Source organism: Eucalyptus grandis, chromosome 8 (genome assembly GCF_016545825.1).
Source record: "Eucalyptus grandis isolate ANBG69807.140 chromosome 8, ASM1654582v1, whole genome shotgun sequence".
NCBI classification, from domain to species: Eukaryota; Viridiplantae; Streptophyta; class Magnoliopsida; order Myrtales; family Myrtaceae; genus Eucalyptus; species Eucalyptus grandis.
Window position 1 is genome coordinate 6,502,205 of NC_052619.1, and position 25,310 is coordinate 6,527,514.

Genomic DNA, 25,310 nt, shown 5'->3' on the forward strand with positions numbered 1-25,310 from the left:
ATTATAATAGTTTGATCCCTTCCCATTTGTTCGTATAGCTCCAGATTATGATCACATGGGAAGACATTTTAAGCCAAAATTACATCTATATATTAAACATCAATTTCTCTTTTCGTCTTTAGCATGCGATAACTTAGAATTAGTCAATTTCCAATTTAAGTGTTCTGATCTCTCAAGTATCGGGTTACGTAGTAAAAAGAGCGTTGGATTTCCTTTTACGGAAAATTTGACAATATGATTAATGCTTGTGCGACTGCTGCCATGTACTAAAATGTTTTCAAAAGAAAAATATGATAAATGTAGGAGTGTGTATATCTTTTCCTATTATATTTTGTTCTTTTCATGTCTATAATAAAAAGAATTTACTCCAGCACACAAAACAAAAAGTTTTTAGCCAGAAATACTAAGTAAAAACAGTAGCATTTTGTAATAATATTAATCGGCTTGAAGGCACTGTTAAAATATTCTTATGTCATCCATGGTTTTTCCTTTATCTTCTGCCGCAAAAATCCTCCCTCCATCAAAGGATTAAAAGGCGGAGTTACCTACTGGCTAGACCAATCCTAGCCACAAAAGCCTAGTCTTCCAAAGCACGTGGAGTTTTCTCCACCATAAGTTTCCATAATAATTCAACGACTTTAACGAACATGTAGTCTTGAAGAAGCCAAAACTCTGATGTTAATGAATTCCTCATCTATTTTTTTTTAATTATTATTATTTAATAAAAGGAAAAGGAATCCAATGCAGCTCAGCCGTCAGCATCGAATCTACAAAGTAGTCAAGTGTCAATAATCTTATGGAAAGAAGAAATCAAATGTTGACATTGACGGATTACAAGTTTTGGAATCATGCCAGGATTGTGGATGGGACTGTGCCGTTGAAGATGACATAGTAATCACGCATGTCAAAGGAGGAACATTTTCATGTCGCACCATTTGGTTGGATAAAGTTCCACGTACCAAACTCCAATCCGGGACATAGAATTTTTTTAATCGATGCTGTCGAGACCTATTCTTTTTAAAGGTGTGCTATTGAATTCTCGTTTGTCTCATATTGTATATTTGGCAATTCAAAAATTACCTATGTGAGGCACATCTTAAAAGGACGTTGCAAAAAACAAGAGATCGAATAATAAAATAATTAGAATAAAAAATAATTCAAATATTGGATTTATGTAACACAAAATGAGCAACACGCGATTCCATTATAGATCAAGCGAGATAATGGAGATTAAGACCATATTCTAAAGTTACTCAAATACTCTCAATATTTTTCGATCTATAATTATATCTAGTAATTCATGTAGTGTTTAGAACTCACAATTATGAAACAATCTTTCACTTTCACAATTAGTTGATAAGTCAGAGGGTAAAAATCCAAGTTGTCGTTCATGGGTGCGGTGAGTGCTCAAAGTGGAGTGGCATCTGGACATCCAATTGGTGCTTGCGACTTAGTGGTGTTCATAAATTGCTTCTAAGAGATGAGGTTTTAAGCCAAAAAATCATATGGGTAAGATTTGTGAATACTTCTATGAGATTAAGAGATTATTTTACAATAAATTGTTAGAACTAAATACTATGTGAATTATTAGGTATAATTACAAGTTGGAAAATGTTGAGAATGTTTAAGTGATTCAAGTGTTGTTGTAGTTTCCATTGTATTATTTGATCATATGATACTGTCCTCATGAAGCATTGATCGAACCATGAAAATTCCAAGTTTGCTTTATTTAGTTTTATTTTATTATTTGAGTGTTTGTTTTTTTTTTTTTACAACAAATGACATTTAGAATCAATAAGAGAAATTTGATGAAAGGAGAAGGACTAGTCAAAACACTATAATAATTGTCTATCGTGTCTATAAATCAAAAATAAAATACACACGCCTCTCCATTTTCAAAGTTGGCTATCATAAATGTCTATAAAGTCATGTTGAACACGACAGAGGGAGATGGGGACCTAAAACTTAAAAGTTAATCATCGGTGGGTCTCACATGGATTTCACAAGAACTATTATGATAAGATATAGATCTAATTCGAAAAAAATAAAAATAAAAAATACCTCAGACTTTGAGAGACAATTATAGTGTATAACTTTTATCGCATATATGCTATACATATTCACGAAAAAAGTTAGTTTATTTTGGACTAAGTTAGTGTTCAACTGTAGAACGACGTGACTACTAATGAGTCTCGCCTTAACTTCACCCAAACGCTAAAGATAGATTGTATAGATTCGGTTTAGGTCGAGTCCTTAGCATATCTTATTCAGGGAGCTTCCCATTTAATATTCTCAAGTCGGCTCTGATAGAAAGTGTCAGAATGAACAGTATAAAGGGTGAGAGACGGAGACAGCAGATTAAAACATAGAACCTAACCATATTCAACATCTACATCAGATGTCTAAACAGTGTCCCATCGAAAGCTAGAGAGAAGGATCATTCGTCCGGAGTCGAGTCCCACGAATCGAGCGCACTCGCAGTCGTCGATAACATGGATCCGAATCTTGGGAAAACCTAAGCCTGCCATCGAGGGAGAGGGAGAGAGGAGGTTAAAAACGCAGCAGCTGAACTGGAGTCAATATCACCTCCCCAATGGAAGAGACGCCATCTTTGCTGTCAATCCACAAGCTTTTTAGCATCGTACCCCGTTCATGATGAGCTCTCGCTCGTCGGCTGCACGTGTGAAGACGACGGACACACGTGCGGCCGACGGACAAGGGAGTACATGAACAGTATCTATGAACCAGCACGTACACACATATTTACTCTTTCGTATGACCAACTGTCGGCCACAGCACAGGGCAGTATCCCAGATGGGTCTCTGTCGTTCAGGTTGCAGATGGGAAATCACATGGAAGATACAGAGCCTCCCCCACCCGGTTAAGAGGGCGTCCTTTTATGGCCTCTGGTTTTTCCAAAAAGAAAATAAAATCTGATAATTTTTCGCCTTCTAGTTAAATGAAGTATTATTATTTTGTTTTGTTTTGGATGGGACAGAGAGTCTGTTTTGTCTTGACAAAAAAAGGGTTTCTTTTTGCACATTTTTAACTAGGTTTAACTAGTTGATATGATGCAATATCTAATGTTCTATAGAAATATGTGCAATTTTCGTGTGATTCTTTTATAAATTGATAAAATTTTATTTTGTTTTGATGATAAAGTGAATAAGCATCTTTTGAATTTGCGATAAATTGTATGAAGTAAACAAAGCACAACACTTTAGAAATGCTTTTCCACCGAAAATGCTTTTAGAAGTTAAGAAAGTCAATAAAGAAATATTCTTACATTGTTAGCCCAACACTTTTAGAAACTCTCATCTCTTTATGATTTCAACTTATAAAATCACCACAAACAAAGGAGAGCATTCTAAGAGTGTTCTCTTCCTTTTGTAAACACAACTGGTTTATTTCACAACTGGTTGTGAAACTGGAGGATTCCATTTTCACAACTCCACCTCTTTCTACGTCTTTATATTTTCTCCCCGTGGCTAGTCGAGTCATTTTATGCAACTCCTCGCAAATAAGAGTATCCATTGGTGTGTGAAAATTGTACGAGTTGGACAAGTTGGAAATCCTGTGTATTGTGCTCAAAGCTAATTACATCCCTCATTTAATTGCCCAATAGAGTCAACACACTTAGACAAAGAGCAAATCCCCGTCACATATATATGATAGAGCTATATATATATCGTGGAAAAAGCTCTACCACAGGCTGTGTGATAGACAACATTGCCTCTATGCATGACGTGCTATAATTGTGTCAGCAAAATCAACATCTTTGTCACCTCTTGAGCGGATAGCGTGGGAGTGCTTCTCGGAAGCCGACAGAATTACGTAAATCGGTGCTCAGTTATAGACCTAGGCTCATTGCAATTGGTAGCTTAGCTTGTAATTGATTCCGGATTTGGTGCTAGACACGTTTGATATATAGCTTCCTATTTCATAGCTTCTCGTGATCTTGATAACTCTGCTGAATATTAAATTAGGTAACCAACCAAGATAATTGACTTGCTAAACAATTGGATGTGCATGATTCCTCTTCACGCAGAATGAGGGTTTGTTTTATGGAAAAAAGAAGGAAAAAAAAACTAAAGAGAGCTTAATCATAACTATCTCTATTAATGCAATCACTGAGGATGTGTGAAAGATTGGATCGGAAATATTAAGATCCGAGATATTGCCAAAATAATAAAATAAATTAAACAAACTTACTTTTGTTCAGAGGACTTATTATGTTCTTAGTAAGAGAAAAGGATTAAAAAGGGGTACTACATTTCTAAAACATTTATAATAATTAAAAGTCCTTATTTTCTTTAAGAAGACTCTCAAAACATGGAAATTGCAATATCAATTTGACATGAAAATAAAATCAGTAAGAATCGAAAATCGCTAATGATCCTTATCGATTGAATTCTTACTAAAGAGCAGATTTTTTTTTTTTTTTTTTTGAGCTTTCGGGTATAGAATCGTGAGAGTTTGAGGTCTGATCAGGATTCTAATAACCATGGTGCTAGAACTAAAAATGTCTTCGATTTCGATCCCTCGTACCATACTTTTTAACTCATGTATGACTTTATTTTAATCATCTATCAAGAGTTTCACAAAATTCTTCCAACTCATACATATTAAGTTAGCATCCTTGTCGCACGAGAAGGCGACGGTACTCATTGTTTTCTAACTGTTTAACCTTTCAGAAAAGATGATTGCGAGCACCTGAATTTGACGTACATCCACTCGAAAAAAAGCCTGAGAGTTGGGCAGCAAACAGTATTTGTAATTCTCTTCACTTCCCTATCTAATGGGGTTTGGGCGACAGGTGGACCAGTCTATTATTTCTTTATTGCTAATTCATTTTTTATTTTTTTTTGCAAAAAGGTGTCGTGGAATATTATATGGCCACACTCAAAACCCATCTCTACAAGAAGCATCACTAGCAATATATAATGCGTTTTATAAATAAATTTAAAAAAATGCGATGCTTTGGTCAACACAAGCAAATTGGACAAGAAGATCAAAAGTAAGAAGGGTATAGGCCGTAGACAAGCAGAATTCGGTTGTAAAAATATCTCAATAAGATGAGATGTAATAATATTGCAAGCAAAATTAGTTCCATGACTTTTGATGTCAAATTGTATTTAGTTTCCAGTTCTTTGGAGATAGGATTCACCTGAATAATAGTATGACCAATGATCAAATTATCATCCTATTCAATAGATAACAGTGGGCCAAGATCTTCGAATCCAAGGAAAAACTCAGATGATTTTAGTGCTCAAGTTGATTTCTTTATCTTCTCTCCCTCGGGGAAGATCTGACAATGATGCTTCACTATCTTTGGGGCCCCATCAAAATACCGAATATGTATTGCATAATGATAACCTAATTTGATAAAGTAATCTCCTCCTCTATGCTACTGCTAAAAATTCAACATTATTGATGGGTACTGTAAACCCCACTAAACATCTAGTCCAAATTTCATTGTCAGATTCATAAAGCAGTTAATAAAGATGTGGATGATGCATTCAAGCTCTCTATGTTACTGTATGCTTTCTTCTTCTTCCTTTCTCATGGGGATAGATCTACCCCTTTCTTGCTTATAATGAAGCTACATAAGAATTAGCTATAATTAGGGATAAATCCTTTTCCTTTCAAAGATCATACATGGTTTGTGAATCTATCTGATTGATGAAATCAAACTGAAAATAGCCTCTACTTGCAAAGTGTATAGATTTTGCAACAGCTAGTCTTGTAGATGATTCTAACCTAGAAAAAGAAAAAGAAATAACAAGGATTAAGTCCAAAATAAATAACATCAACATGAATATAAAAACGAAAACTCCCAAGCAACCACTGGCTTGTTCATCTTTATAGCTATATGTGCAGATTGACTATTATGAGGAACTCATGAACTTACGTAACTTTTTTGCTTTTATATTCCCCGATTGATCAAGGGCATAGTAAAGCTGGTCCAAACCCTCCTCTCTTGCATGTTCATTGGTTTAAATTCAGTTCATCCACCAGATTGCAGCTAAAAAAGTGAGAATCCGCGAAAAAAGGGCTTTTCCTGTTAAAATTGCAAAACTAGGTCGCTAATGGATGTTAAAGTGGAAGAGACTGTTTCTTCACTGTTTATGTACAAGGGTTCATGTGAATGGACCTCACTTATTTAATGTTATCTCCGCTTTTGGGAACATCCAGGCTTGACATGACACAATGGAGCAATTGCAGACAGATTTGCATGATAAATAGGGCACAGAATAAGACACATTCTACTTTTACTGAGCTGGGAAGATGAAGCAACAAGCATTGAATATATTTTGCTAATTAAGTGGGTACCTTTTTCTCAACTTGCTCATTTGAAATTAATGGGCTAATGACAAGTTGGATCCCAAAGAACTTGGATATATTACTTCCTTATAGATTGCTGTAAGGGTTCAGATCAATTTAACTGGTTCTTCTAAATTAAGCTAGGGCAAGAAAGATCACCAAACACAATAGAAAACCCAACATACACACTATAGATGGTACTATTGAATGATGAACTACGATAATTCAAGAGATACATGACATGAGATTTGATGTATTTGCCAAGCTTTTCATTCCCAGAAAAAGAATGATATGCCGAAACAAATTAAGTACTGCACAAAATAAGGAATTGTCAACAGAAATTGACGTAGAATAACATCAACTGGGAGATTTATTTCTTGCTATAAAGCCTTAAACACCAAGTACATTGAGAAATTAGAGTTCTCGTTTCAGATATTTCCAATCAAGTACATGATTTTAATTAATCGACCGATTCCTTCCTTCTTTCATTGACTGATCCACCCAACCAAGCATAAGATTTTAAGAAATCTGAAACAATTCCGTGCAGCTAACTAATGTAAATAAAAACAACATGGAATTCTACCACATGATGAAACTTCTCTAGCAGAAAAAAAATCACATTTTCATATAGAAGATGTGCATTCATTTTTGCTTCTATCATCTTCAAGGTGTCACTCACCATGCCCAATTACTTCGGCGAAGTCAATCCTTATGAACCGATTCTAAGCAAGAGTTTCGCTAATCGCGATATCCCTCACTGATCTTCACTCGATGGTGGTAGCGCTGGGGCTTGTGGTGGTGGCCTCTTCCTCTTCTTCTTCTCATAGCTCACCCCTCTCGCTTTGGATTGCAAATCGCGAACTTCACGCAGATAAAGCCTCACGGCCCTAGCCGCGAAAGGGTTGGCCTCAGGGTTTCCACCATTCTCTTCGAAGGCAGCACGGAGACGGCCGACAAGCGCGTCAAGGCTTCCCCAGGCTTGCCGGAGAGGGCACGGGCAAGGGGCAGGTGGGTTTGGGTAGCCAAAGAAGGGGCAGAGCTGGGTGTGGACCTTGGTCTTACCGAACTGGTCGAGGTACCGGAGGAACTCAAGCACATGAGCCCCGCTGCACCGGGAGAGGGAGAGAGGCGGCCGGTGGTTACGGAGATACTGCCCGAAAGTGTTCCAGTCTCGCCGCTTCTGGTTCTCATACCGGCTGAGGGCAGCGGGCGAGGAGGAGGAGGAGGAGGAGCTGGTGGCTGCAGCAATGGAGCTGTAATTTGTTGCAGCGGCACTGACAGAGGCGGCATCGTTGAGGGTTCCACTGTCGGTGCTCAAAGAGTCCAAGTCTTGAAATGAATTTGGATCCATGACTCTGATCTATTCGCTCTTCTCGATGATGCTTACTTGTTTTGTATCTCCTGAGGCTTTATTTGTCTGGCCTGGGCTTCAAGAGTTATTGCTGCTCACTTTAGATGAGGAAAACAACAAGACTAAACCCTCGAGTGAGCGATGGATCAACGATAGGACTGAGCTCAAGCACTTCAAGACATGGTTGAAGATGCTTTTATTAGTACTGAAGTTCCTTACCCAAGACTCAAGAAAGAGGAACAAAAACCTTCTTGAAGATGGATTAGATTCAGCTAACCCATGAGAGAGAGAGAGAGAGAGAGAGAGAGAGAGAGGGAGGGAGGGAGCAAGTTCCTCCTTTTTTCTTTTTTTCAAGGTTTCTTTCAATCTTTTCTTTGGTAAATCCTCGAAAGCTTGAGAGATAGGCTTGATGTTAGAAGCTTTTGCTAATGAAAAAAGTTCAAGCAGAAGCACAATGAGGAGAGAGAAAGCGAAAATTTGCAGTGGAAGGAAGTGGAACTTCCTTAGGGCTTTTGTGGAAGGAGTATGTAGAAGTCGCGTAAGAGAGAGGTATTTTATGTTAATACGCATCATGTGCCCATGATATATCTATATCAATATCATATATGGGTATTTCAATAACGGTGTACTTAGAAGATTTCACGCGCTTCTCGACGAATTTCAGATAAAAAAATAAATGAGGAATTTCGATTTCTCCACGAGAAGTGAAAAGATTTCTTACCACTGGTACCATATTTCCTTGTCTTTCCCATGGTACTTTCTATATGTCAATTATTACACCAACGGTACAAAAAAAAACATAGCAGTAGGAAAAGACTATTAGTTTGTCCGCTGGAAAAGATAACACCCTCTCTTCACATACAACTTATATAAAGTCCCACATATGATTCTTATTATTTTCACTATTTTGATTGTTTATGTATGGGGACAAAAAGAAATGTCTGAAACGGAATGACATGAAAAAAGAGATGTTATTGATGGAATGGAATATGATGGGGATCTCGATTTCTTTGTTTATAAGTAAAGACGCAAGGAAACATGAATTTTTTCATTTGGTTCTGAAAAAGATGAAAAATGTGAAATAATACAAAATAGAATGGTGATTTCATTTTTTTTCGCTTCAGAAAAAGAAAAGAAAAGAAAAGGCTACATATATAGATCAATCCGGAATGGAATGCCCTCTACAGGTTTCAAATTTTATTCTAAATATTCAATTTAGCCTCAAGATTTCCACCTATTAATCTAAAAGTAAAGATAATCGGAATAACTTTTCTTACTATGAAATTCAAATTTTTGTTTTGCTTTCGAAGATAATGAAATATATTGGCTTTTGAACTAATCAATCTTATCCATAGCCATTCAAATCGTGCTTCTATGTGAAAAAGTGTTTGTTTTACTTTCATGTACAAATTACCGAGAGGATGAATCGACAATGAGACTTTCATACATTACGCATCTATCATGGTGATATAAGTAATTAAATTACTAGGAAGTAACTAATTACTCACATCAACGGTGAAAAATGTGAAATTTACAAAGGGTAGTAAGATTTATCCGCTTGCTATAGAAATTATAATGAAACATGAACGCGAGCGCCGGAGCAATAAAAAAATAGGCTTCGACATGAGGACTATAGTTTATGATAAAAACAATAAGACATAGGTGTTATTGTCAGCAAAAGACAAGTCCATATTTTGTCATACAATTTGGCAGCGTAAACTGGAAAAATCCTCAGTTGGTATTTGGCGACGTCATCTGGACCGGATAAATTTGGATATATATGGATAAAATGTTGGATGAAATATCCTGATTAGGGGTGGGATAAACTTGGATGTGATTTTTTTTTAAATAACTTTACAATTTTCTTTCAACAATGGAGTGATGGAGTGAGCATCCCGCTTCGTCGACCAACAAGCGAGGACCACCTCCACAATAGCCAATCGTCTACTAGATCCTAAGTAGCACCGACATTGACGTGCAATATGCAACACGACACGACACAACACACATAATTTCTCAAAAAATAAAGAATTTCAATATATTGGGACACGTTGTATATCAAATGTATATTTTTATACATACATGATAAATTATCATTTTTATGATTATTTAAATCAAATTAATTTGATTCAAATTCACAAATAAATTAATAATTAGAAAGAGTCTAGAATGAATTTATACTTAAAATCATGAGTCACAGAAAATAAGAGTTAGAAGAGAATACAAGACTAGGTTTTTCTTCTTTTCCCCTTTATATACACGCACATTTTGATCTCTCATTTTTTGAAAATTTTTAAAATTGACCATATGTGTATCGGAATTCTAAACTTACATGTCAAAATGTGTTGGGGAGAATTGATTATGTGTCGAATTTTTTTATACCTGTTGACTGCGTGTTAGAACATGTCAAAGTGTGTTAAAGTGTTGGACACGACACGAAGGCTACTTCCCAGACCATATCGCCATGATGGCTACCTCATTGGTCACTTCACAACGCCCTGGACGACCTAAGGCTCTTCTTTGCTGATGCCCAAATCGCCTCTGATACGGTGAAGCTAAGGGAGGACTACGGTCTAGCGATGAAGCTGACAGTGCGTTTGGTGAAATTGATGATGGCGGACATGAATCGGAGGAGCGAGAGAGAGTGGCTTTGAGATCCCTATGAGAGAGCTCAAGCGGTGAGATCTAGATATTGCGGGAGATTGTGTTGGATAGTTGAGATTTTCAAAGATTTTTATCCTATGTTTATATTGCACTAAATATGTGATGAGATTTTCTATAATTCGGAGGATATTTGGAGAATTTCTAAAATGAACTTATCTTATCCTATTCCAATTCAAATCTGAAAAATCAAACATAGCTTTGCATATTTAATCCAAGTTGGGAAAATATTTAATCCAAGTTGGGAAAATGCCAAAAAGGGACCCGAAATACCATCTTTTTTCTCAAATAAGAGCCCGAAATGGATCTTGTTTCAAATAATGACCTAAAGTGCCTTCATTTTCTCAAATAAGGGTCTAAATATGATGCTATTTCAAATGAGGATCTAAAGTGGTTATGTATATTTCAAATAAGAGTCTAAAGTGACTATATTCATTTCAAATAAGGACCCATCTTTCCAACAATCAAGGGTATTTTGGTCATTTGTCAATTTTCCATTTTTTTCTTTATTTTTTTTTCCATTTTTTTGGTCAGTTCTTCTTCTCTTTGTCGGTGGCTAGCCGGCCATTAGCAATGCCCACAAAGGGCTGGGCGAGGGATGACCTTACCTAGGTATGGCAACCCTCGCCTAAGGGCCATCCGTGAGGTCAGCCCTCACCTGAGATCGGCGAGGGCTGACCTCGCGGATGGCCCCTAGGTGAGGGTCACCATGCTCAAGCGAGGCTGTCCCTCACTTGTGGCCAGCGTGGGTGGCCCTTGCCGGTGGGGGCGACCCTCACATAGCCCTTTGTGGGCATCATCAGTGGCCGATCGACCATCGGTGAATAGGAAGAAGAAGAACCAGGGAAAAAAAAAGTGAAATACAAAATGACAAAAATACCCTTGATCGATCGGAAAATTTAGCTAGTCAGCAATCAACAAGGTCGAGTCCTTATTTGAAACAACTAAAGCCATTTCAGGCCCTTATTTGAAACAACTAAGGCCACTTTAGGTCCTTATTTGAAACAAAGTCTACTCCGGGCCCTTATTTGAGAAAATAATAACACTTCGGGTCTTTTTTGAAATTTTCCCATCAAAGTTTGTAATTTTTTATTGACATCAGTAGTCCTTCGTACTTTTGAATTTTCTCAATTGAGCCCTATTGAATCGATTAAAGTAGCAATCTTCATTTTCACTTGCATTAAGTTGTCTCATTTTGAGTGCTTATATATCTGATGATGTTTGCAATAAATGTCATAAGGACAAATGCAAATACCATTTTGACAATTTTTCTGGAGAATTTTGGAGTAATGCAATTGTATTATAAAAACCCTTTATACGTCCCTTAACCCTACGTAGGTCCATAAGAGTTTTAGACTTTTGGAATGCTAACATATTTCTTTTTTCAAAATTTTCCCTTGTTAAATTTTCTCAATTTTGAAAATGTCCTCACTGTCTTTTGCCTAGTGACGTTGAGCTAGATTTGGTGTTGGCGACCCTCACCAAGTTCACATTACCATGGGTGACGCTAGCAATGCCAAATCTGGCCAAATCTAGCTTCCTCGTGTCTAACAAAGAGTTTGAGTTCATTTTTATTTTTTATTATAAAGAAAAGTCCTTTATAAGTGTGATTTTTTCAAACACTACTTAACCAAAGTCGTTCCCTAATAACCTTTTATATTACACTTTACAAAACACTATTTATATTTCGAGAAACCCTTTTAGCTAAATTGTTTAGCATTTTCTCAAAATTTTCTCCAAAAACCAACCCAATTAATACTAAACAGGGATAACGCATAATGGAAGGAACATATCAAACATTTTTACCACCAAATTGATAAGAGTTTAAAATAAGATACCGATGTTGTGGGTTTGCTAAAGATAATCACGGGATACCGATCCTTGTTAATGAATATCAAGCAATTTCTTTCGATCCTCGCATGCTTGATTGTGATATATCAGACGGTAACTTTACCTGCATACCAAATAATCTCTCGTCTAGCAAGTCGTACGACTTTGGAAAAAAGAAAAAGAGAAAGATGAAAAAAAAAAGGGGAAAGCAGAGAGAGATCAAGCCAAACCGTCCTCTTGCACTGACTGGTTGTAATCTGGAGAAGCAAAACCAGGAACAAGGAAAAAAAAAATAGCATAATCTTTCAACGAACACTTTAAAGTCGTCCAAGGAATGTGCGCCACACACCATTCATTGCGTACTATGAAACAACTGTCTTCCCCATTCCTGTATACAGCAACTCGCGACAATGGAGTTTCTGTAGATACGCAAAGCCTTGATTTTCTAAAGCCTATATCCGATTGGAGGGGCTTTACCGATGCCCAATGTTTCCAGGGTCGGCATTTGTTGGCCCGAGATGAAGTGGCAACGCAGTTTCGGTGCCTTTTTGACAATGTCACAATCAGATTCGGCGACCGGCTCCTGCCGAGCGATGCCCAACCGGCTTTACAGCACGGATTTCATATTTTAGGGTTACAAGTTCGAGAATTTTATATGATATGATTCCATGGGGAGGACTAAAAACTACAAGTTGGGCCAACCTTGTACAGTATCTGCATGTGATGTTCCGTTGGGAGGGGCTAAAAGTGTGTCGCGAGGAATTATACCGTGTTACTGCGCGCTTGTAACTAAATGCATCTGGGACATCCGATCTCACGGACCGTGGTTCACGCATGCGGCCTAACGGCAGTGCCTCTGGCGAGGCCGACCATGGCGCATTTCTGGGTAATTGGAGATGTGGTAGCCCTGAACGGTGGTTTGTTTGTGTTCGTATTTCTTTGTGTTGGACTTGCTCTTTTAAAAGAGGGTATCTCTTTTACTAATCTAGGGACATGGCCACTGAGGGCCCGCAATTTGAAGGTACATGAAATAACCTGCAAAAGTATGGTATATAATTATTTCATGTCAATGAAAACTATAACATTTTGTGCATGTGAAGGAGAAGGGATTTGATATCAGGGATTACTCCCTTTTGCTGGGGTGTCCATATTTCCATGCCTCCTGTTTCCTGCGCAAATACCCGCAAAAGGCATTCCTTTTGGGGTAAAGTGAATGAACTGGTTTGCCTCTTTTGAGCATAGCTAATTTATAATGAAATTCTGGGTTGAATAGCAATGTTGAAGTTCTTGTGTTTTCCATCTGTTATGTGCAGTTTTCTCTTAGAAGGACAATGTTGTATTTGTTCACCAATAACAAGCATGCAGTAGAACAATCAGTTGGGAAAGTACATTCTTCCTATTTGATGTGAACAGAAAATAAAATGAAAAGATGCTAACATAAGTAGACAAATTGCAGGTGGTACCTGCGCAAATAACACTCTTTTATACCTACAATTACAGCTATCAAAAACACACACAAGAAGGGGGAAAAGGGCCAGACCCAAAGTGTTCAACAACTAAGTGTTGAAGGAACTGCAAAGGATGCTATTTTCTGAGAGTCTCTATCTGATAATTCTCTATCGACCCATGTTCATAATTTGGGGCCAAACTACTTCAGGGATGCACTGTGCTTGTTGCCTAATATATTTCAGATTCTCTTTTTCCCTCTACAAGTTAATCCTGAATTAATATCAGCATCCTACAGTCCATGGAAAGGAACATAAATGAATCAATACTCTGAAGATTGAGCAGCATCGTTACTTTCTCCGGCATTTAATGGATTGCTAGATGTTCCTGCATGGCTGATGCTCGTCACCAATGGCGGGTACTTCTTGAACACCCTATCTTTGTTATTGTTCCACCATTCTTCTGCTTGCTGCTCAGCAAATCTCCTTTTGCTGTAACAGAGATTATTGTGTTTAAATGGAAAAAATTTCACAAGGGAACTATTAGTAGACCGAAACATTACAAATTAGATTTATTTTTCATTGTCTTGAGAATTCAAGTTAAGAGGATCCTAAATATTTGGTGACATGCAAATCTGATTGAGAACAAGAAATATATATTTGCACCTGAATCGGACGCGCTTGAAAGCCTTGACACCATTAGGAAGTGCATCTACAGTAATGTAGACACCAGGTTCAAATTGTTCAATCATTTGTGAGAGCCCATCTTTCCTTGTGACCGAGGATGGGTTGGAGTTCGAGGTGTTCTCTGTGTTCTGTTGAGGTATGGCTCCTTGCATTGACGAGGCAACGCTATCCTCGTTCGTGCCAGTCTGATTTTCATTCAGAGAGTCATTCATACCCACTGTATCGGCTTGATCCATGCTTAATCGATGCCGATCACTGTCCACATTTACTGACAAGGAAGATGAATTCTCGGGCATGGCTTCTGTATGAAGAAATGTCTCGACCTGAGCATACAGCATGCTGAACTTCTCGTCGTTGTGAGACTCGGGCGGTAGATTCTCCATTATCTCCTTCAACTGAAGTTGGTAAAGGAATGCATGTTAGTGGAATTCAGTTTCACATCTGATAAATAGGCAGTCCGCTTCCACACTTTCTTTTTGAATACCAATTTATGTCGTGAACATACACAAAGACCAGGAATAAGATGGATGCTTTCTTTCTGAAGTACTGTGAATACATGGTTTTGTGCGTACCTGAGTCGCAACGGAATTGATGACTTCCCTGGCTTTGGTACATTGAGCAGACTCTTGTGCGGCCTTAAGAGCAGCTCCTTTGGCGTCTTTATGCAGTTTCTTCATCTCCATGTCTTGAAAATCACACCTTTGTTTTAAAGTTCTAACCTGAAGGAGCACAAAAAAGGAACAACATTACAGACAGTGGGCAAAAAATTAGCATTGCTGTGTTCTGTATTTGTTTGGTATACCTGGTTGTGTAGCTTTGTTATTTCTTGATTCAAATATTCATTGGTTTTACTGAGACTGTCGACCACACTTCTAGAAAAAACGGGCGTGGTGGATCGTGGAGGGCTTGGTCTCCTTGAGTACGGCGAAGCGGATCTGGAGTTGGGGGCCGACTGAGGTGGTGTATGACTAGTAGCTACTGGCTTAAGAGCACTTTGCAGAGCGCTCAACGAGCTGGGGAACGCGATATCTTTCAATTGCAAGAGCGATGGCACTTGGGAAGCTCGTCTCACAGAGGGCTCGGCTTTAGCCCCTGGTTTCCCTGGTTTCACCTCGATGTACTTGACTGGCTCGATGGTTGGAGAAAGCAGGATTCTCGAGGACTTCACACTGCCTCTGTCCATTTTCTCCCAAGTATCGATCGACTGTCGCATGGTGTTGGCTTTTCCTTTCATATAGGACATGTTGCCGCTTTCAGCAGTTTTTAGTTTTGCATAACAGGCGTCGCAAACCCTATGTGGCTTTCCCGGAGTAGGTGCTAGTGCCGCCTTCAATGCCTTTTTTGAACTGCAAGCGTGACAATGAACCAAGCCGCAGTTATAGCAGTTGTGTCTCTTCCTAGTGAAACCGAACGCTTGACGACAGCCGGTGCACACGGATTGATCTGCTCCGGACACCCATTTGTGGATGCATATGCTGGCTGTGAAATTCGAGCCGCAAGATATGTTCTTCACGTGCCGATCCCTAAGCGCTTCGACCATGGTGGGGATTTTCCGATCGTCAACGTCCCCGTGACCCAGTCGACCATTAGCGCCTCTTCCCCAAGTGTACACTTCGCTTCTGGAGGTCAAGACGGCCACATGAAATGCCCCACAAGAGATCTCTTCGACGAACTCACCGACTAATTTGTCTTGCACCAGGCAAGGTAGCTTCCCTTCCGAATTTGGATTACCCAACTGGCCGTACGACGTGCTCCCCATGGTGAAGACATGGCCCGATGTCGTTAGGGCGATGGTCATCGTGTGCCCGCACGCTAGTTGGTGGAAGTTATAATCGATCAGTGCGGATACACAAGTAGGGAGCAAGTAAGTGTCCTTGTTCCCATGTCCTAAACGGTATTTGTCGCCGTCTCCCCATGTGAACAGCTTCCTCGATGAGATGTTGCCGCCGGATGACTGGCTCATCATCACTTCCACGATCGCTGCAGTGTGCCACACCCCACAGGCGACCTTGATGGTCTTCAATCCGCTCAGCTGCTGAACCTCTCTAGGATAAGGGACAGTCTCGCGATCCCCGTGGCCCAACACGCCGAATGTCCCGTCGCCAAAGGTGTACAACTTCCCGGTGGAAGTCGCCAATGCTGTATGCCAGCTCCCGCATGCAACTGACAGGACTTGAACTCCTTCCATTATGCCGGACACTCTTTTTGGTAGCCAATGGCTAACATGAGTGCTGTGACCAAGAAGCCCCGCATTGTGAGTCCCATCACCCCAACTGAAGAGATCGCCGGAGATAGACACTGCGCATGTGTGATACTCGCCGCAGGCGATAGAGTCCACATTCGTGACTGCTAAGAATTCGACAAGATGGGGACGGCTAAAATCCCTCTCGCTCCCATGACCAAGCCTTCCCCCAGATTCCTCACCCCATGTGAAAACCTCGCCCTGCCTTGTCACAAGGGCCACATGGCGTGTCCCGCAAGCAATCTGATGAACATCAAGAACTACATTTGATTCTAAAGGTCGAGGAGTCAGGACATCGATTTTCCTCGGGGAACTCGTGGATCCGTGATCGGGCCCATCGCTCCAAATCTCTCCCCAGACATAAACATCTCCTAGTGACTCAATATCATCTTGCCCAGACCCACCGCTTGAACAGCTAGGAGTGCTCGAAACACTAATTCTGAAACCATCTCCTGCACTTGTTCTCAGTTGCATATTTGCACGTTCAGAACCCACATCTGAGCTCGCCAAACTCACGGAAGATTCACGAGGATTCAGATCAATGGAGACTCTGCCACGAGTAATACTTGAAGTGCACTCAAATGTTGCGCCAAATGGTCGACCACTTGGACCTAATTCGCCGCCGTTATGCAACTGCAGAGTTAAAAAAAAAAAAAAGGTGAGAATAAGGCTTAAAATGGCACTAGGAGGAATTTCTCATTCAAATATAAGTGTTCTCACATCTGGGATTTCACTTCTGGTGCGCCTACGGTCTATTCCAGTGGGAATTATTGCCTTAAGCCCAGATAACCACACCTCCGCCTCAACTTTGTCCTTACAAATCTATGATCAACAACATAGGCGTAAGTGTCGCCATTAGATTCAAAGCTCAATTGGATGTGATAAAAAGAAGTTGCTTTGATGTCATAATTCAGCGTGAATGACTGACCAAATCGAGAGATCTTTCACCGTTATTATATAGAAGTGAGAACGACAGGTAATCCTTCTCCGGGCGCAAGTACCTTCTGAAAACAGCCTACAATATGTCACATGAGAACTGATTTGATTAACGATCAAACAGTGAAAAATCCCTGAAATTGAAGTGAACATAATTCTTAGGCCATTCATCTTGCGGTTGAGCTAAGATACAAAGTTAACTCACAGTTCTCTGTCCTGGAATTATCCGTGAAACCGAAGCCAATTTCAGAGTCCGTTCCTCTCCATGTGAGTACCAGATCAAAGTTGTTTCGTCCTGCTCGGCAGTAAAGCTGTAAATTATTCATCTACTTGACCTGGCAGGTACCTTCAAGAACTTATAGCTAATGCTGATTAACCATATAAGATCTAACTGTACCATGTGGCATAATTGCATGCGTGACCTTAGGAAATACACGTCAATAAGATTGTCTGAACATGCTTCTAGCAAAAGCAAGATCGCTAAAATACCAGTTTTCCTGTTTCTCTGCTATATTGTTGTTACAGCTCAAAATCATTTCAAAGAGAACATCATCTTGAGATAATGTTGAACCGATTATTTGAGGTCATCACTAAGAAATCAAAATGCCAGAAGAAATTGCTCGGAAAACAACTGACTCACCGGTGAAATTCTAAACGGGCAAAACTTCGGCTTTCCCTTTCTGCTGTACTTGATTAATTGAGTACCTTTTTTCAAAGCAGTGAGTGCCTTCAACAAATGGAAATGGAAATAAGTTCAATCATGAGGAGCATCACCAGCAAAAGAATTTCTCACAACATCAAGCAATTACACAAATTTTGCATAGGATAATTCTAATATTCTCTGTCATACGATGAAAAATTCTCTTTTAGACAGTAATTTGGCATTGTAAATTTTGACGTGAACTTTCTGCTTAAACAAAACTGGAAAGAGCTTCAATATAAAATTAGCTGTCAAACTCGTACCCGAATTCTTGATAACGAAGTTCATAAATCGTCTTTTCTCTGCGCACAAAATTCCTATTTCACTTGCGTTTTCTCCCAACAAATGCTTCTCAAATACGCTTGCCAATGTCGATCATGAATTGTGCTATAAATTATACAGGGCAGGACTGAGAAAGAAGGCTAGATATAGAACATATTCCACATTTTGGACCTTGAAAAGCCATTGAAATCCATCTGATTTGCCTACTTATGATAAATCAATTGGAGAAACATTCGGAAAGATGACAGAGATTTGTTAATCAGAATTTTTGAGGAAGAGATCAACATCAACCGAAAAATCTGCCATTGACGAAGAAAAGTAAGAGGACCCACTTGCTCGATGTCGCGCTCCGGGTTGCCATAATTAACAGGATCTGCCATTCCATCTGAAACAACCGCGAGGAAACCGTCGGAGGAGCGAGTGCGACAACAACTGCATCAGGTGCGGTGGCTTCGGCGATCTAGTCCTCATAGATGCATATGTTTTGTGTCCTTTGGCCTCTCATAGAAAGTTGCCTCAATTCTTGATCACCGACAACGATCGATGATTTTGCTGCATCAAAGAACAATTGACTCACGATGATCAAAAGTACCCAGAAAAGTGTCTAGGGATAAGATTCCTCTTTCCTTCAAATTGCCCTATGTCAGCAGAAAAGAAAAAAAAAATTCTTTCAAAATGGAAGCCAAACACGAATGAGACAGAGAGAGAGAGACAGAGAGAGACAGAGAGACAGAGAGAGTTTAGGAAAGAGAGAGAGAGAGAGAGAGAGAGTTTAGGAAGGTTTGTAGCTCAAAAGAGGAGGGAGTGAGACATTGGCGCGCTTCCTTGTTTGCTTCCACGTGTTGGAAGTCTTCTACTTCTCTTGTTTAGTGAATTTCTTACCATTTTCATGTCCATGGGGTTGGATTTAAATCAATGCTTACAATGTGGAGATGGTAATTAGTAGGGTCGGATCGAATTACCGCTTTCATACCGCTAGATTGGAATCCCCCTTAAAATTGATCAGGGTAGTTTGAGAAGAAAACTAGCAAGCTGAGGATGGCTCTGGCAGGAGGTAACTTAAGATGAAGTGGTAAAAACTGACGGCCTACGTTGTAGGTTTTGATAATTTATAAAGGCGTTTGATGTGGCTGGCGAGGGGCTTCACGACTCTCACGTGTAGCTAGTTAGGCCCTCTCGACTGATTGTCGACCGGCCCGTGCCGGTCCTTACCAATAAAAGAAAAGAAAAAAAAAAGAAAAGAAAAGATTAATAAAAAATTCAAAAATTGCAAAAATTTTCCACGTTCGTTCGTACCTTGTATAACGGCCGGAATCCACATTATCAATTTTGGGCTAAATAAAGCATAATTGTTGAGATAGAGACATAAAATGATGGCTTAATACCCAAAAAAGCCTTTAACTTTAGCTCCGTCCCAATTTTACCCTATTTTGTTTTCATTTCGTAAAGAACCATCAACTTCTAGTCATGTTCCACTTCCACCCTAAACTTTTTTTATCTCATAAAAAACTGACAAATTTAGATTTATTCCCAATTCTAACCTAAACTTTTTTTTTATATCTTATAAAAATCATCAATGTTTGATTGAGTCTCATATTTGCCTCTGTTAACATTATATCCAAAATCGCTCTAAGTAATGTGGCATTTCCACGTCATTTCTCTAGTTTTATCCTAAACTTTAGATTCAAGAAGACATCTTTTTAAGATGAATTTCCACATAAGCTCAAATAACATTTTCGTGGATCTGAATAAAAGTTAGAACAATTAGAGTTGGTCTTCTTTGATTGGTCTTACTTTGAACATAGTCTCCCTTCCATCTTGCTTAGGGATCTCTGATTTTACACTCAATACTCAATCTCTCGTGTTTGGAAGTCTTCCATTTCTCATGATTGGAGAGCTTGCACTCAAGAGTTTTCCTTCTCTCGATTATCAAGATAAATTTTGTAGGGAGAAATAACAAGAGCAAATTTAGGAATCAAATAAAAGTTCATGATTTTTATGAGGCAAAAAAGTTTAGGGTAAATTTGGACTAAACTTAAAATTGAGGGTTTTTATGGGAACAAAAAGTTTATGGTAGAATTAGAATCTAATTCTTTAAACACCAAATTTATAGTTTGGATATAAGACTTTAGATTTCAGACGACATTTATTATTATTTTTTTTTTTTTGGTGACCCAGGATTCATCGGACCTAACTTTCGCTTATGCTAATTGCCAACCCACGGCCCGTACAGTACGCGGTGCACCTCGGACCAAGTGTCAATACCTAGGGGAAAGCTAGCACAGGACCCCGCCACCATGGTCCTCCATTTAAGACTTGTTAACAGTTGCGGAGTTTCAAGCCTGGGACCTCCACGATGAAGTGCCCAAACCCGAACCAACTCTGCTGCTTTTTGCTTCATTAATAACCAAAACCAAATCACCCTTCCACATTTTAGATATAATTCAAAGCCAAAAGCTCCAGATGGATGGGGCCTTCGTTTGATCGACGAGTTGACGTTTCACGTCATAGTACGAAACCCTCTATAGATTAAGTGGAAATAAAAAATAATGTAATATAGCTAAGTTTACACTAGATTATGATAATTGTAATAAAACGTTAAAAAATTGACGGCAGGTGCCAAGTGTCTATAAGTTAGGTTTAAATCCACTTTCTTAAAATTATGAACTCCCATGATTTCATGTTATGGCTATCATTTTTGTAAATGCCTGTCACAACATGGGTTCCATATTCAAATTTGAATTCAAATCTCAATCATATTCTAGCATTTTCAGTCATTAACATCTCACTTCGAGATGATTTTGAGTACACTCTTTTATGAACGATTTGATGGATCGATTCAACCCCAGTGGAGAAACTTATGTTAGCGAGGAGCACTCCACATGAAAAGTGATTGGCCTAATTTTGTAAAATCAATTTACACTTACGTAGACTCGGATCGATCCGGGACACGGCTGGAAACAACGGACGGACATGTATGCCAAAGCAAAGGACGACGGATGGAAAGAGTGTATGTACGTTCATTGATACGAACGAGGCCGAGCCATGCAAGCACTGCACTTCTCAGAGCATCGCTGCCACATATCACAACCTCGAGCCTTATGTGTAAACCGGCCACGCTCCGCCCAGCAATGCAACGAATCAAGGCATATCCACATGCAAACCATCTTACCAACCTCTCGCCACGTCTTGAAATCTCCCTCCTATAAATAATAACCCCCCAAGACTCCAAACTCTTCACTTCGAATTCTCTCTCTCTCTCTCTGCCTCTGAAAGTTATGGCTACGAAGACGATAAATGTTCTTGCCTTCGTGCTTCTCTTGCAATACGCCTCGTGCTATGCCCAGATCGAGCAGGTGACGTCGCGGAGCCAGGGCCAGCAACCGCACCGTTTCCGGGGTGGTGAGTGCCAGATCGAGAGGCTCAACACGCTTGAGCCGAGCCGTCGGATCGAGGCTGAGGCTGGGGTCTCCGAGCTGTGGGATGAGGATGAGGGCCAGCTCCAGTGCGCTGGCGTGGCGGTGGTCCGCCACATCATCCAGAAGCGGGGGCTCTTTTTGCCGGCGTTCACTAATGCGCCGGAGCTTATGTATGTCGTTCAAGGTAAAATACAGATTTTTCTTTTTCTGTGGTAACCATCCAAAGAAAATGGCATGCATGCAACATAGAGTATGATTTTATCGGCTTATTTTTACTTTGATTGGGCGTGCATGTGACCATTTTATTATTTGCTAGACAAGTTTGTAAAATGAAACTCAGTCCAGCAAAATTGTGACACTAATTACGAAAGACCAGATTCGGAAATAGTTAACTCGATAAAGCAACAGTTTCTCATTTTTTTATATCAGCTCTCTTTCTCATAGTTATCCATCTAAATCAATAAGACATGATGTCCTAGGAAGGGGATTCCAAGGAGTAGTGTTCCCGGGCTGTCCCGAGACGTACCAATCGCCTGAGGGGTCACAACATTCGCAGTCGAGGTATGGAGGGCAAATGAGGGGAGAGAGGACCCAAGATCAGCACCAGAAGGTTCAGCAGATCCGTGAAGGCGACATAATCGCATTGCCGGCCGGAGCGACCCACTGGATCTACAACCAAGGCCAGTCTGAACTCGTAATAGTCTCTGTTGTTGACCTCAGCAACCAAGAGAATCAGCTCGACCACAGCTTCAGGGTAAGGGAAACAAACATGATAAGTATTAAGTACTTTGATGTTTATCTAAAATAAGCTACAATCGGTTGTTCTTGCTATACGAGGCTAATAATGTGATTGTGATGCATGAATCTCGTAAAAGCTAATTTTGCTTTTTCTATGCATATGCAAGTTTAGAATGTTCCGGATATGAGCAATTTTAGCATGAAAGAGGTTCAATGAACGTGACATGCGTTCTGGTGCATCACGTAGCGAGAGGACTCTAGGTGAATTAACGGAATTTACATCCTACAGTACATTGAAATTGTTCGAATATGACTCTACTCAAATGTAACATTCGAATGGAGGTATGCAGATTTGCATGTCTTTTGTGACTCACTCCATATTTATATTTGATATGCATATCATAAACTCAAATACTTAAAAGAGTCTACGGCACTCCTTTTTTGGTATAACGAAAATTATTTCGACAATGTTTATTTTCACATATGTTTTCAGAAATTCTTCCTCGCTGGAAACCCGCAACAAGGCAGGCAACAACAAGGCGGCAGCAGTCAAAGCTGGGGGCCAAGAAGAAGAGGGGGCAGCAGCCAGCAAGAGAGCTTCGGCAACATCTTCAGCGGCTTTGACGAGCAAATCCTCAGCGAGTCCTTCGCCATTGACACCGAGCTTGCACAAAAGCTCAAGTGCCAAGACGACCAGCGGGGCCACATCGTTGAGGTCCAGAATGAGCTCCAAATAGTAAGCCCACGCTACCGAGAAGGAGAGCAAGAGGGAGAGAGCGAATGGAAGAGGGAGAGAGAGTGGAGAGGAGGGAGACGGAGAGGGACGAGAGACAATGGCTTGGAGGAGACGCTGTGCACCATGAGGCTGAGAGAGAACATAAACAAACCCGAGAAGGCTGACATCTACAACCCTCGCGGAGGGCGGTTCACCACGCTCAACAGCTTCAGTCTTCCCATTCTCAGCTTCATTGGACTCAGCGCTACGAGGGCTGTTCTCTACAGGGTAAAGTTTCAAGAAAGACTTTCGAATATATACTACTAGCAAATGTTATTTAACGAATCTGTTTCGTGTATTGCAGATTTGAACTGTTCAACAAAATTTTTAGTACATACACAAAGGTTTACTGATCAAATTGCTCACTAGAACTCATCAAACACACGCATTCATGTGTCAGGTTCACAGAGAATTGTCGACTCTGTTTCCTGAGTCGCTAATAAGGTGTTTTCGAGTCTTAATAAATTGAAGATTGGATGGGACGCAGTGACCAACCCTAATAATGAGAATTAGAAGAATCATATGTAGTTTGACATTTGAGTCTCAATGAATTAGAGGAAAGTTATTCACGTGTGGTGCTCATTATATCCCCTCACGGTGATATTCATATTAACATTTTTGCTCACTAGCTAATCATTTGCAGGATGCCATTGTGGCGCCACATTACCACATGAACTGCCACGGTGTGATCTACGTCACCCGGGGCAGCGGCAGGATCCAGATTGTCGATGACTCAGCAAATACAGTCTTCGACGGGCAGCTCCAGGAGGGCCAGCTCCTGGTGGTGCCCCAGAACTTTGCGGTGGTGAAGAAGGCGGGCTCAGAGGGGTTTGAGTACGTCTCCTTCCGGACCAACGATAACGCGATGGTTAGCTCATTGGCAGGGCGGCTATCGGTGATCCGGAGCCTACCGGAGCAGGTGGTGATGAACTCATATGACGTCTCGAGGGAGGAGGCCCGGAGGTTAAAGTACTCGAGAGAGGAGTTTGCGGTGTTGAGCCCGGGGTCTAGGTCATCACAAAGAGGGATGAAGGATTGAGGCTGTGGTAGTGAGTGTACTAAAGCAAGCTTGAGGCAAGTAGCATGAAATGTGAAATAATGCGTATCTCCTCGGACGAGAGGGACTAGGGATCCCTAAGTGACTGGAAGCTTAAGCTTAGTATGGTTTATGATGCTATCGCGTATCGATTATGCTTTTGTGTAAATGCAGGATAAATATGTATGCAAGTTTAACCTATGAGTTAAGCAATAACGCGTACCTTTACCCTTCTGAACAAATCTTATCTTAGATGTCTTACTTCAGACGTCAGTTGGATTAAAAAATGAGGGATTTTTGATGTTGTTAAGTAATCTGCGTAGAATTCTATTGTTTTTCATGTCAAAATATACGATTTTTTTCCTGTGCCAGTGCTAGTGAGTATCGAAAATTATTGCTAAGAAATATAACTGATAATTTTTTGTTTCAATTGGTAAGTTACATGAGATAGAGTGCAACTGCAATATTTTGTCTTAATTGATCAAATTTTATTTAACTTATCAACCCTTTTAAATTTTTGGGGTCGATATCAAAGATACTCTAAATTAGAGTGGTTTATCAATTTTTGTCAAACTAATTATCGTCTAGTCTTGGATTATACCGATTTTTTTTTCAAATTTATCAATTATTTTATTGAGTTATTGACTTTTAATTTTTAAAAATTTCAATTAAGTTGGTAATTTAAAAAAATGATAAATTTTAAAATTGGTAAGCAAGGTAAAAAATTTAATTAAAATAAATAAATATTGGTAAAAAACTCGAATGAGATTTAGTAACTCAAAATTAAATAATCAAAGAAAGTTTGGAAGTTATACAAATGAATGATAGTTGGTAAATGTAAAATAGATAAAAGTTGATAACAGATAGAGAAGTTTGTTTTTCTT

The 25,310-nt window shown here is 39.7% G+C and overlaps 3 protein-coding genes across 3 annotated transcripts; 1 reads left to right on the forward strand and 2 right to left on the reverse strand.

Moving 5' to 3' along the window:
* Positions 1–6,671: 6,671 nt before the first annotated feature.
* Positions 6,672–8,182, reverse strand: LOC104456094 (protein LIGHT-DEPENDENT SHORT HYPOCOTYLS 4). Its single transcript, XM_010070820.3, has one exon. It carries the CDS (start codon positions 7,673–7,675, stop codon positions 7,079–7,081), a length of 597 nt encoding a protein of 198 aa, XP_010069122.1. The 5' UTR covers positions 7,676–8,182; the 3' UTR covers positions 6,672–7,078.
* Positions 8,183–13,543: 5,361 nt separating this feature from the next.
* On the reverse strand, positions 13,544–19,267 carry LOC104456095 (PH, RCC1 and FYVE domains-containing protein 1). The gene is made up of 9 exons (XM_010070821.3): positions 18,791–19,267; positions 18,117–18,203; positions 17,682–17,771; positions 17,469–17,555; positions 17,261–17,362; positions 15,101–17,173; positions 14,871–15,017; positions 14,278–14,693; positions 13,544–14,103 (listed from the first exon to the last, which is right to left on the reverse strand). The coding sequence occupies exons 1-9, from the start codon at positions 18,836–18,838 to the stop codon at positions 13,935–13,937; spliced, it is 3,219 nt and encodes a 1,072-aa protein (XP_010069123.2). The 5' UTR covers positions 18,839–19,267; the 3' UTR covers positions 13,544–13,934.
* A 2,469-nt stretch (positions 19,268–21,736) lies between these two features.
* On the forward strand, positions 21,737–24,429 carry LOC104416096 (11S globulin seed storage protein 1). Its single transcript, XM_010027533.3, has 4 exons — positions 21,737–22,061; positions 22,357–22,631; positions 23,109–23,618; positions 24,034–24,429. The coding sequence occupies exons 1-4, from the start codon at positions 21,737–21,739 to the stop codon at positions 24,427–24,429; spliced, it is 1,506 nt and encodes a 501-aa protein (XP_010025835.2).
* Positions 24,430–25,310: the final 881 nt, after the last annotated feature.

Bases quoted from the DNA above. Each gene is read 5' to 3' on its own strand.
- LOC104456094 (XM_010070820.3), bottom strand. From the start codon at position 7,675: ATGGATCCAAATTCATTTCAAGACTTGGACTCTTTGAGCACCGACAGT.
- LOC104456095 (XM_010070821.3), bottom strand. From the start codon at position 18,838: ATGGCAGATCCTGTTAATTATGGCAACCCGGAGCGCGACATCGAGCAA. The intron at 17,772-18,116 runs GTGAGTCAGTTG...ACTGCCGAGCAG, and splicing joins GCCCGTTTAGAATTTCACCG to GACGAAACAACTTTGATCTG. The intron at 14,694-14,870 runs GTACGCACAAAA...TACCAACTTCAG, and splicing joins TCAATTCCGTTGCGACTCAG to TTGAAGGAGATAATGGAGAA.
- LOC104416096 (XM_010027533.3), top strand. From the start codon at position 21,737: ATGGCTACGAAGACGATAAATGTTCTTGCCTTCGTGCTTCTCTTGCAA. The intron at 22,062-22,356 runs GTAAAATACAGA...ATGATGTCCTAG, and splicing joins GCTTATGTATGTCGTTCAAG to GAAGGGGATTCCAAGGAGTA. The intron at 22,632-23,108 runs GTAAGGGAAACA...ATATGTTTTCAG, and splicing joins AGCTCGACCACAGCTTCAGG to AAATTCTTCCTCGCTGGAAA.